A 12,857-nucleotide genomic window follows, 5' to 3' on the forward strand; every position below is an offset into this window, starting at 1 on the left:
TTTATCTCGCTTTGCAAATCCCATATAGATTTGTTAATTAATTATCTTGTAAATCGAGGAGAATCTCTTGGAGAATCGGATGCTCTTCGAATTCTTTTGAGACTCGGCGTTAACTAGAGATACCGTTATGACGCTCAGGATACCCTGTATATATATGCAAAAAAATGTAAATGACGGAAGATCTTTATTTATGCGATGAGAGGGAAAGTTGTATTGATGTTGATTAAAAATTATGACTTTTGATATATTATGAATAATGAGTTTACGAAAAACTCAATTTTTTTTTTTAATAATTCGTGAAGACCTTAATGTTACTTTTGATCCTTCACATGCCGAACACAATCAATATTTTTGCATTTATAATTGTTTTTCAAACGTTGAATAAAGATGGAAAGTCAAATGAGCATTTTACAGAATCGCCCAAACGACAATTTCCAGATCACTTTTACAGCACTTTTACCTTAGAACCAGTTAGATTAAAAAAAACTACATTATTGAGAACGAGATATTGCAACTCATGGAAAATCTATGAAACTAGACTGTTAAATAAAAACGAAGGGTGCTATTTTTATATTTTGCTAGCAAAAGAGATTGCACATTAAAGAAGATTGAATACAAATTAGCTTAAATATTTTTTTTATTAACATACATCCTTCTATATTTACTTCTGCAACATCAATGTAAATTTTTGTGTATACGAGAAATTACTTAAAATTAAAATCGTTGAAAAATTTTCCTTGTTTTATCAATTGCTATGTCTCTTTGTACAAAATTGTACATAAATATATTCTGTATGTATAAATACATGTATCTACGTATTGGCATATGCATGTTATGGCTTACACATCTATTATACACTATTTCCTCACACTTTAACAGGTCATAAAAACAATACTCTTGTATTCGTATCTTAGACTGAGATTGCAGGAATGTAACGTTATTGCAGAATGTATAACTCTCTAAACAAAGTTATTCACGACATGAATTCAATAAAATACAATAGATCCGTTCTTTTTAACTAAAGTTCTTGCACGGTTCATCTTTCTTCCTTTTCTCTCCACATTCGAAAGAAAAAGAGAAAAGATGAATTGTGCAAAAAGTTCAGTTAAATAATACAATTATAATTTCCGCAGTTAATTGAAGATTTTTGTGCATTGCACATCATATAAATGCAACTACCGGAGGTAGTAATATCACACAATCATACCATGTAAAATAAAAGCTCATATATCTTCATAAATAAAATCGATTTGTGTGAAAGAGATGCATTCGCGACACATTTGCTTCATCATTTTCGATATGTGGCTATTATGAACATTGCCATCAGATAACATTCTCGTCGCATATATACATGTATATATATATATCTTAAATAAAAATATAAATAAAAATATGTTGTACACAAATACGCTTTTAAAAATACGTCAACATAAAAGCAATATTTGTAAAATCTGAGAGAATGTATCGTGTATATACATGTAACAGACCTAAGGCCATACTTTGTTGAAAAGTTCCATGAAGGAATCATAAATCATAAATGTTATGGCAACATCTAAACATACTCTGCCCAATCGTGGAATGGTTCCTTTGTAAAATGCCATTGGACCCTCTTTCTTCCACACCTGAATCACGCAATCCAGACTGCTCTTATACTTTGAAGCTTCCAATCCCTAAAAGAAGAAAAGAGATTCAGAACAATGAAGTTTTATGACACATTATGATGAAGATCAATTAATAGAATAACACATTTTAATATAAATTACAAATATGTAAGATACATACCTGCATCCTGGTTTTTACAACATCAATAGGCGTGTTTCCAAAAACTGATGCTGCGCCAGCAATTGCACCAAATGCACCGACGACTACTTTAGGAACACTTTTAGTATTGTCACCTCCTTTGTACCAGTCTTTTAATGTTTCCATCACGAAGAAACGGATGGCTTGATTGGATCCTTGCTTTAAGATTGTTGGCACTACTCCTTGATACACTCCTTTGAAGCCTACATTAAAAAATATATATATATTGTCAATATTATAATTAATATTATAAGTATAATTGTATTATATTAATATTTAAAATAATTGTGGCATATAAAAATATTTAAAAACACAAGAGAATGTCTTCATACATATAAAGGTTTAGACAGTGACTTTGTGACGCGATAAACAAACGTCAACTTATTCACACAAAAGCATGAAATATGTGTGTGAATAAGTCGACACTTGTTTATCGCGCCATAAAGTCGCTCGTTTGTCTAAGCCGTAATTACTATTATCTACAATACATATACAATATTTTATAAATTTTAATTTTCTATATAATTTAATGTATTAATTTTATATATTTTTAAAACTTTTTATATGCCATCCTTAACAATCATCATTTAACGTACAAATGAATTCATGATTATGTCATAATGTACATACTGTAAAATCAACTATATGTTTAAACCTATGTTGCAATCTCTGACCCAGTTAAACAAGTTATGATTCTTCTTAACTGGATTTCATGATTAAATTGTACTTATTTCAATTATTATATGGTTCTATATTTCTCTTTTCTTTTCACTTACAATTCAAACGTATTCCATGTTTAATTTACAAAAAACATGAATTAATAAAATCAAAATTAAACAATTTTAGACTCTTTAAACTTGAAGTTAGTTACAATAATAGAACAGACATATAAGAGTCAAGCGCGGTAGTTAGAGCGCAAAAATCTTTAAGAAAAAAAAGTTAGCCGAAACATGTATACGAATTATTAATTAAATACGAGAGATACAATTTAATAATATTGTATATAATTTATCGCGCACATAATACAGCACTAATTCCCAAGAGCCAAACTTATTATAATTATATCAGAGAATTAAGATTATTATTCGTTTAAATAAGAGTATATAGTATATTAAAGCTTAAGAAAAAAAACGGAACTTTTTTTATATTTAAATTTAAATTCTCTTACCGTGTTCCTTCACAATTATGCCAACTCCATGAAAAAATCCTCTAAATCTCGGATTCGCCGAACGTTGGTCGTTGATGAATTTCACCTTAACCGTTTCCATCGGAGTAACCGCGAAAATAGCTTCGCAGACACCAGCGCAAAGGCCGGCGAAGAGTCTTCTTTGTGGATTGAGCTTTCCATCCGCATCCACTAACTGCTTTTTCACCGACTCAAAAGCGCCAAATCGCACTGCCGACTTTGGTATAGAACCATAAAGCAGAACAGACAAACCTCTGTATAAACCAAAGAATCCGCGAGTCTTGATGGTCTTGGTAACACAGTCAACTATTCCTGTATATTCTTTACCAGCACCGGCTTTTCCGTCCAATTGCAACTGCGTTTTAACGTATTCGGTGGGATATGTGATACAAATTTCTATGCCTCCAGTAATACCACCTGGAAGTTAATTGTATCCTCAAGTATTTATAAATAGAAATAATATATGTATTGTATATATATGTATATGTATGTATATATGTATGTATGTATGTATGCATATATTAATCCGGCGTCATGTGGTGCTAAAATGTTACACGGAGTTGAGGTGGATCATGATAACCCGAACATTTTTTTGGTCTATTCTCGCAATGTCAACAATGGTTTTAGAAAGTCTTAGCTCTAGTCACAAGGCGATTAGTTAAAATCTATGGAGTATGTAAGAAAATACAGATGTCTCAAGTCATAATGAACCCAGCCACAATGGCACCGGGTTAAATAGTTGTTAACGAAGAGAAGGAGATTGACTTTAAATAGTCCACAAAATTAAAACGCGATCCAGAAGTAACAGATTATGTAATTTCAATGAAATAGAAATTAAATATAAAAAAACATTACTATTACAGTATAATTTGCATCTTTATTTTCTAATTAAAAGGATCCTTATTTTCTTAATAAAATTCTGAACTTATACGTCTACAATCATCTATTTCTTAAACCGTTTACGTAGAGCTAAAAATCATCGCGTAAAGTGACCGTAATTCGAAGTCTCCATTACCATGGAAATTCAGATAAACATGATGACCTTGCAAGGAACGTAGATATAGCCACACGCATACGTATACAACATGAGATCGCGATCGCGCGATCTTTCATATTATCGTACGATTTGCCAGTGCACTTATTAAACGAGAGAGAGAGAGAGAGAGAGAGAGAAGCTCTTGTGGTGCACATTTCCGCATGATGCACTCAGACAGGTGTCTAAGGTCGACAGGTCATGAGCGATCGCGCGAGTGAGAGCGAACGCACTCTCTCTCTCTCTCTCTCTCTCTCTCTCTCTCTTCTTTTCTAGAGGAGAGGGAGGAGGGCAGGAAGGAAAAAAGTAACATACCGGCTATGACCCCTTTGAGGCCCAGGTTGCCGGAGGCAGCGGCGGCGGCGACGCCAGTCTCGCTCATCCATGGTCTGCGTGGAAACGGCGACGGGCCGCGACACATGCTCGCCAACGATCGCTGTTGTTGCTGCTTCGTCAGATCCATGCTTGGCGCACCAAAGCTATGAACGTGCTCCAAGCGCTGCCGCCGCTCATCCACCTACGCCGCTGGACACTGCCGAAGCTGGACTGCCGATAATTGACACTCATGTGTGCGATGAGCGCGTAACGCACTGGTTTCCCCCATATTTTTCCCCTTCCGCAAACGACAACGTTGCCCCATTTGTCATTGCTTCACCTTGTCTTGCCTTGTCTTACTTTGCCAAGGCTCATTACACATAGATGTACTATGTGCACACACATACAGGACGGCATCGGAGACTGAAGGGCTCTGTTGAATTAACGTTGCGCTTGCCTGTACTCTCTCCTTTCTTTCCACTCCGTTTGTCTTTCTTTCTCTCTGTACTTAAAATGAAATAAAATAGTTATGCTTTGAACAGGAAGCATGAAAAAAATATAGAAAATATAAAGACAGACCTCAGATTACATATTTGCTGAATGTTAATATTTTCCATAAAAATTTACAGAGATTAATCTGTAAATTATAATCAGAGATTATTTGTTTTTCTTATAATATTATGAATTATTATATGTTAATGTTGTCTAGAATAGTTCGTAGAATATTTTACATATACGTATTCCTTCGAAAGAATCAACCGAAAATTTGGATCTAAAGAATATTTCAGATAAAAATTACGAGGAATTGTGACGACATTCATTTCTTAAAATAAAATTCAAATGTATGTATATACAGGATGTTTGATAAGTAATGTTTGATAAAACTCTCACATAGGGGCAGACTATATTGAGTCGAAAAGTCCTCTACCATTTTGCAATTTGCGCAATAGTTAATAAGACATCAATTACTAAAAATCATCAAATATTAGTTTTCAACAGTTTTGTACTCAAGTATTATCAATTTTACAGAAAAACAGCAAGAGACAAAAATTGTTTATTTTATTCTCATAGAATTTTAAGAATCTTTCCAGAATTTTTTATCAACTTTTTAGTACTGCATTTTCTTACTGGCAATTATTTTTACCAACATAAGAAAATGCGGTATTAAAAAATTCTCAGAACTCTATAAGGAGAAAATAAACAATTTTTGTCACTTGCCGTTTTTCTGTAAAGTTGATAGTATTTGAGTATAAAATTATTAAAAACCAATATTCGGCGATTTTTAGTAATTAATATCTTGTTAACTATTGTAAAAATTGTAAAATGGTAGAGGACTTTTCGAGTCAGTTTAGTCCACTCTATTCCTATGCAAGAGTTTTATTACTTATCAAACACTCTGTATATATAGATTGTCACAGGACCGTACGAGGATTTGAGGATGTCGAAAAAGCAATCATCGATAGTTCACTGTCAATACAACGATCGACCTGCTTTAAAATAATTGTTAAAACGCTTCATTTAATCAAATATATATCTATGTCTGTGAAAAAAGAATTAGGTATTAAATTATATTTTAAAAATAAGAAAACGAGTAAAAATTGAAATTGCCACAAAAACATCTTGACGGGGGCACCAATTAGACCTGTTGCGGTCCTACTATCGGCGAGTTCACAGTCCAGGGCTAAATACAGGAGTGCTTCGTCATGAAATTAATTACCTTTATCTAAATTCTTGAGAGAGTAGAGCATTGTATTACATTTTACATTTTACACAAGTAGAAAAAGAGATATAATGAAGTTAAAGTAAAGTAACTAATTTACATTCCAATATACATTCACCAAAGATCACAAATCTTGAAGCGTAACTGTCTTTTCCTTCAAGATTTCCTTTTACATTCAATCCATTCAGGCAGTATAATAAGATGTTGATCCGCGTGAGTAACAAGATGCCAAAATTTTAAATAATTCTCGAGACATGTGCTTTGTGATAACCATTTATCATAAATGAGTATAATCACGTCTATTATCTCGTACGATTGCTGACTAAAACAGATAATTGCAATAGATTTTGTAATATATATTATATTCCGATAAATTTAAAATAAAATATTAAAGATATATTTGATATAGTGTATAATTTTCTTAAAACAATTTTAGTTGTATTTCTTACTGTTCAGGTTGCATCACAGTTAGCTGTCATCACACTTTGATTGAAGTGTTATATGATATGTACGTACATTTTCAATCACACTATATGCACGTACGATATAAAAGTTTTCTTTCACAATATACAAATTGACCGTTAATAAATTAAATTAAAAAAAAGATTTTTAAATTATATAAAAATGGAAAAAAGTAGATTCTAAATTGAAGAATGACTCGTTAGATCTGGAATACCCTGTATATAAGAATGTTCCATAAACAATAATGTCTGATTATACAGTTACATTTTTTTTTTAAGTAAACGCAACCATGTATTCGTTATTTTTACAAATAGATACTTCCGCATATTTTTTATTCTATGATGGTATCTTAATAAAAATTATATCGTTACTTATAAATCTTATATAAGGGAATACTAAAAATTAGGATGATAGATTGGTTGACAAATGTAGATGTGGGTATGGAGTGTTCTTTTTCTAGATGTGCTTTTTCTACCAACCAGGTGTCGTGTTTGCTAAACGTCGCATACGTCTGGAAAAAAAACAAGAAAACGAACAATCAAATGCCTGCATCTTCGCGATAAAGTTAACGTATACCTCTATAAAATTTACGTCTTACCGAGTATTTCGATCTTGATCGCGTATCTTCTTTTCCATCTCTGCGTCTGTTAAAGTTTCTAAAAATGGTGCCCATTGATCAGCCTCTGATGGAGGTCTAAAAGGAACTTCTACGGTCGGTAGAGGTGCTTCAGAAAATGCATACGTTCTTTGATGCCATGATAATTGTCCACGTACACTGTCAATAAATATAATCATATTACTAGAGTAATAATCAATATCAATTAAATATAGAACACAAATTTATTAAATATCTATTAATTTATAATAATTTTATATTATCGAATTTATATTTTCAATATCTAAAATAATTATTATTTCGATATTTAAATTATCAACTTTGTTTTTGTAATGAATTCTACTTTAATAATGTCGGTAACAAAAATAATATTATTTTGCATGAAGGGTACAATTATGCTGTTGCAGAATAAGAAAGAGTATTTTACCTGTATGCGATAGCGGTAACAAATTCGCCACCAAGACCAAGTTCCGCGCAAAGCTTCATTGCAAACTTCTCTGGATTATTCTCCTTCTCAGACATATCCCATTCTACTTGATCTACTAGAGAGGTATTACCCACGTGTATATTTAATTTAATTATTACTCTCTGATCGCATTGATCTTCTAAAATTGTCTCCTGAGGGAATGCTTCTATCTGCTGTCTTATTGCCTGTGCAATTGCAGGAACAAAAGTTAATGGATTTAAATCTAAATCGTCGCATAGTACTTCAGCAAATTGTTCGGGTGTTATAAGACTTTCTGTGAAAGATACAAGATGTATTATAAATTGTTGTAATTTATCAAGATTCTTGTTATTGGATACAAAAATACATACCATTTTTATTCCAAGTAAAAGTGTCTCTTAATTTTTGACCTTCAATTTCCATGTCTAAACGTATTGGAACCAACATTTCCTGTTGCGCAGCGTTTTCTAAGTTTGCCGATGGATCTGTATCATCGAAACTAAATTGGAAGTAAAATATAAGTATAATTATAATTTTATTACACAACAGAATTTCATGTAGAATTTCACTGTACTTTCTTGCTTACCATAATGGGAATGTCCTAACTTTTTTATTGTGTACTCTGTTTCGATTTATTGGTGTAGCTTGAGGAACTGCATCCAGATGCGAACTGTTTGGTAAGCTAGGTACCCATGCCATCGACTTCTTGGATTTACCCTCTCTAGGTGCTGGTGGTTCAGTCGAATGCACGGATACAGCTTTATACTTATCATCATTGCCCTCGATAATATCTTCCACCTCGCTAGCTCTTAACAATGAAACACTAGATGCAAGAACATGCTGACTCAGTCCAAGTTCCACTAATTTCTTACGTTCGTCATTGGTTATGGATCTCCTGAACATGCCAGGATATCTCTTATACAAAGACCCACGAAAAAGACGCAGGTAATTGCCAACTTCTGATCCAATACAGTAATATTCTCCATTTTCCTCCACTTGAAAACTTATAGGTTTATCTCCGTAAGTGCGTAATGCCATTTTAAAGACTAATTTCACTGAAATTAGTAATTATAGATCAAATAGATATTTACAAAAGTATAAAATGATGTATTGCAAAGTATAAATTAATGCATTGAGGATTATTATATAATTATGCAGAAACAAAAAATGTACTTGATGAATAAGATCCAATCTACAACAGATGTAGTAAGCATTGAACTCTAAGCTCTAGGCTGTGACTGTAACTTACTCTAAGTTCTATACTGTATAGTTGTGATCTAAATTTGTTTAAAACTTAAGATTACGTTTCAAGGCAACGATTTTTGTCGAAAAAAAATCAAAATTTAGAGCTTAGAGCTTAAGACTTGTACACTGCCGTAAACAGGGTAATTAGTAATTCTATGAAATACTTGATGAAGCTTCTACTAGCATAATTCATTTATCAAGTTTATCTAGATTCTATTTTTCTCTTAATATTTTCAATGCTGAATTCATAAAAATTAACGCAGCGATAAAATATTCATTAAAGCCGATATAAAATGAACAATGTCGACAACGCTTCCTGCATTATTGAAATAAACACTTTCGGACAATCTTAGAGATTATGGGCTCTCTCTGTCGTACCTGGCAACAGAAATAATTCATTCACTCGGATTTACAAGCTCTCATAAACCTTTTCTCCTTTCGCACGTTTGTTTACGTTTCCTTAAAAACACAAATCGGGCACAGACGGATATCCACAGACGGATATCAAGTTTAATTTTTTTTCTTATGTTCTTAGATTAACGAACATGAAGAAAAGTGCAACACCATAGGCGTGATCGCACATTGTGATTCGTCGAATTGGTAGACCTAAAGGCAAACTTGCAATGCTACACCAATCAAATTTGAGTATCGTGTAATCAACCGGTTTGTCCTTTTTTTAAGATTTTTTAAATATTATTTTGCTTTAAATATTTCGATATTTTTAATCAAAAATTTAATTTTTAAAACAATGATAATTATATAATTATTTACAATTATAAAATTATTATACTTAAATAATTATACTTGTTTTAAGATTAAAGATGGCCGGCCAAAGGTAGATTTTCATGTGTTCTATCAAGTGGGGATAATTAAAGGACAATGACGTTATCGATCGATACAGTCAAAACGATCAGTAATGTAATTATTTTTCAATTATCCCCGGACCTACTTGAGAAATGAAAATTTGCCCTTAGCCGCATTATTCTATGCTTTAAGTAATTCTGCCGATTGAATTAACCAGTAATTAATAATCGAAGTGGATTTTCAGCTATGTCCGGGTGCTGATTTGAGATAACGGATCTAACGCCGAGCGCACACGGGCATTCCATGAGCGGGGACGGCCAATCAGAGCCAAGTCACTTATCGATAACTGGAGGCGGCGGCTTCCTCTCCCCCACATGTGCGCTAATGCGCGCCAGGCCTGCGTGGCCCCTGATAGCTGATAGCCGTGTGCTGCAGCGAAGTGTCACGAAGGTGCCCCCGGTGTATCGCACTTAACAGAAGCGTAAAGTTGTCCGGGGGGCGGACGGCGTCATCCGTCTGAGTTCGCGGATAAAACGATTCGTTCTCGACCATTCTCGCCCCTTCTCCCCGCCGCCACCAGTCGCTGTTAAATAGACAGGTAATTAATGAGGCGACGACGCGAGAGCAGCTGCAACGGCGGCCCTGCTCCAGATGCAACCGTTCGAGATTCTACGTAATGTTTCTTTTTATTCCGCTCTATTACGTGCGCGCGCCACTCGCTTATCAGCTCCTCGGTTCTCGTGATAATCTATTTCCCTGAGGCATCCCCCGCGTCTCGGTTTCTCGACCAGCGCTCGTTAAATGACAGTTCGTCGGGGGAGTTAGCACTACGGTACCATAGATTCTGGACATTGATCCAGTCCCGGGTTCGCTATATAGCGAAATCTTATTTAATTTCACTGCGTGTCTCTTTCGTCTCTCTTCTCTCTCTTTCCAGTGTAGAGAAGTCTATTCCCGTTCTTGCATAGGTTTCTCGGCTAGCGAAAATTTGGATTTCTATACACATCAATCTCTCAACTTTGACCTTATTATTGTTAGTATCAGTTTGGTATTATTAAATTAAATTGTAATTAAACGTTTTGAGGTAAATTAACATTTAATTTTGTAAAACAAAATTTGTATAATAATTAATAGTAAAATAATTATTTCTTGTATATTATTATGTATATAATATAAGGAGATGTTCATTGTTAAATTTATAGAAAATAGACGAGAGTTTTATCGATTTTGTGCATATTTGTACAAGTGACATTACAGATTTTATATCCTCTGAGATTACAAATTTATATAATTATATTTGTTACATTGCATTACAGATAAGATGACGGATTCAAAGTATTTTACCACTACGAAGAAGGGAGAGATATTTGAGCTCAAGTCAGAACTGAACAATGAGAAGAAAGAAAAGAAAAAGGAAGCCGTGAAAAAGGTAAATAAAAAAATGTGTTATTATAATTGTCTTGTTTTCACAAGAAATACTGTAATATTATGCAAATAGTAAGCATTTTCATGCAGAACACTTATATAGAAGGTAATATATTTGGATAGTGAGGTAAGTTGCAAAATTTAAGGTGAAGGAATTCTAGTATTGATAATTCCAATGACTTCTTTCTACACAAGAATATTTCTTGTACGTATACTCTTCTTATCTTATAATTACTATATTTTATTTTATAATTATTTAATAATCCTCTGATACATCAGTAATATTATCCTGAATTTATCAATATATTAAGAATATTTATCTATGTGTTTGCATATGATGAAAAACATTTGTTATATGTTAATTAAAAAAAATTCATTAAAAAAGCAATGCTTCAGCATGTAGTCTAGCAAGTTCTACTTATCTATGATTGCAACACTGTGCTTCTTACACTAGTGAAGTATACAATTGATATAGAACAAAAATTACACGAACAATAAATAATATATAATGTAGAAATATATAGTAACAGTTAAATGCCTCCTTTTAGAAAATAATATTATAGAGAATGTGAAATTAATTGATTTTAATAGTAATAAAAATGTAATAGATCTGTATTTGTTGAGAATGTTACATTTACAGTGTCACCTATGTTACAATAATGCATTGTTTAATAACGCAAGGGTATCAATTGTTTGTCCAGGTCATTGCTTCCATGACAGTAGGAAAAGATGTGTCTGCACTATTTCCCGATGTGGTGAATTGCATGCAAACCGACAATCTGGAACTGAAAAAGCTGGTATACCTGTACCTGATGAACTACGCCAAGAGCCAACCGGACATGGCTATCATGGCAGTCAACACGTTCGTCAAGGTAACGTAGCTTAGAAACTCATCATTCAATTCGTCAATCACGATTTTACTATATAACGCACCTTTACCCTCTACATATTTCTTAATGACACTTGGATGATGTTCGGAATCTGTTTGTAACGAGAGGCAAATTAGAAAATTATCCGTCGTTATGTATTCCCTATAACGACTGTTAGATTGTAAATATAATCTCCTTTATCGGATATCATCCTGGCTGTGTTACATTTTACAGCGTGCCTCGCACTGAATACAGACTGTGCTTTGCAAATAATAGTTTGCACAGAGCTGTCTGCGTTATGGGACGGAATGTAACTTTTTCCTTCATTGCGATTGAATTGTTTATTTTTCAAAGGGCACGGATTTGGATTTTGGTTGTTCGAATAATATTCCATTTTTTAGTAGCAAAAGAGGCTATTAAATTACTCGTTACAAATGTTGTTACAGAACCAAATTCCAGAATGTATTTCGTTAGGTCATTATATTAATTTAATATCCATAATACATGATTAAGTTTACCGAAATTGATAGAGTAATTTAAAATCTCGTTATCCTCCTCACGCTAATGCACTGATACATATGTCTTGTTTTCTCAAAATTGAGCATGTAACTTTCTTTCGAAAAGTCACACAATTTTTCATCTACATACGAAACGCTTGAAGCAAATTGTTCATTCTTCACAGTGCTGTTTATTTACGATATAAATATTCTAAATTGATTTTTGTATTGCAGTTGTAATATCGTTTTAAATCGAGAAATAATAGTTCGATCATTAATCTTGGTTAATATTTTACTCGTGAATTTCTAATGTGCAGCAGCATGAAAATTGTGGCTCCTTAAATGTTCATTTTATACGTATTTGTATATTACCAATCAGTGCTTCTATAAAGATGATATTTACTAATTGCACGCATTTTGTATCATATATATATATATAT

General features: G+C 33.0%; 3 protein-coding genes across 8 annotated transcripts in view; 1 reads left to right on the forward strand and 2 right to left on the reverse strand.

Annotated features, from left to right (window-relative positions):
- Nucleotides 1-1,450: 1,450 nt before the first annotated feature.
- LOC108749340 (putative tricarboxylate transport protein, mitochondrial) lies at nt 1,451-4,933 on the reverse strand. 3 transcript variants are annotated; one of them, XM_018487956.1, is made up of 5 exons: nt 4,914-4,933; nt 4,335-4,836; nt 2,969-3,403; nt 1,783-2,003; nt 1,451-1,670 (listed from the first exon to the last, which is right to left on the reverse strand). In XM_018487956.1, exons 2-5 carry the CDS (start codon nt 4,480-4,482, stop codon nt 1,488-1,490), a joined length of 987 nt encoding a protein of 328 aa, XP_018343458.1. In that variant the 5' UTR covers nt 4,483-4,836; nt 4,914-4,933; the 3' UTR covers nt 1,451-1,487. The 3 variants fall into 3 exon arrangements, with proteins under 3 accessions (XP_018343458.1, XP_018343457.1, XP_018343459.1); XM_018487955.1 differs by having other exon boundaries at nt 4,335-4,841; XM_018487957.1 differs by lacking the exon at nt 4,914-4,933 and having other exon boundaries at nt 4,335-4,846.
- A 1,911-nt stretch (nt 4,934-6,844) lies between these two features.
- LOC108749381 (SWI/SNF-related matrix-associated actin-dependent regulator of chromatin subfamily B member 1) lies at nt 6,845-9,318 on the reverse strand. Its single transcript, XM_018488033.1, has 6 exons — nt 9,201-9,318; nt 8,164-8,632; nt 7,949-8,076; nt 7,560-7,872; nt 7,115-7,291; nt 6,845-7,027 (listed from the first exon to the last, which is right to left on the reverse strand). Exons 2-6 carry the CDS (start codon nt 8,613-8,615, stop codon nt 6,988-6,990), a joined length of 1,110 nt encoding a protein of 369 aa, XP_018343535.1. The 5' UTR covers nt 8,616-8,632; nt 9,201-9,318; the 3' UTR covers nt 6,845-6,987.
- Nucleotides 9,319-9,959: 641 nt separating this feature from the next.
- The window catches only part of LOC108749378 (AP-1 complex subunit beta-1), a 7,365-nt gene continuing 4,467 nt past the window's right edge, over nt 9,960-12,857 (forward strand). For 2 of the 4 annotated variants that reach the window (XM_018488025.1, XM_018488026.1), the window contains exons 1-3: nt 10,242-10,299; nt 10,943-11,055; nt 11,753-11,923. In XM_018488025.1, coding sequence (XP_018343527.1) covers nt 10,278-10,299; nt 10,943-11,055; nt 11,753-11,923 — 306 coding nt within the window. In that variant the 5' untranslated portion in view covers nt 10,242-10,277. The other 2 variants (XM_018488027.1, XM_018488028.1) reach the window with 2 other exon arrangements.

The sequence above is a fragment of the Trachymyrmex septentrionalis genome, unplaced genomic scaffold (assembly GCF_001594115.1).
Source record: "Trachymyrmex septentrionalis isolate Tsep2-gDNA-1 unplaced genomic scaffold, Tsep1.0 scaffold29, whole genome shotgun sequence".
NCBI lineage: Eukaryota > Metazoa > Arthropoda > Insecta > Hymenoptera > Formicidae > Trachymyrmex > Trachymyrmex septentrionalis.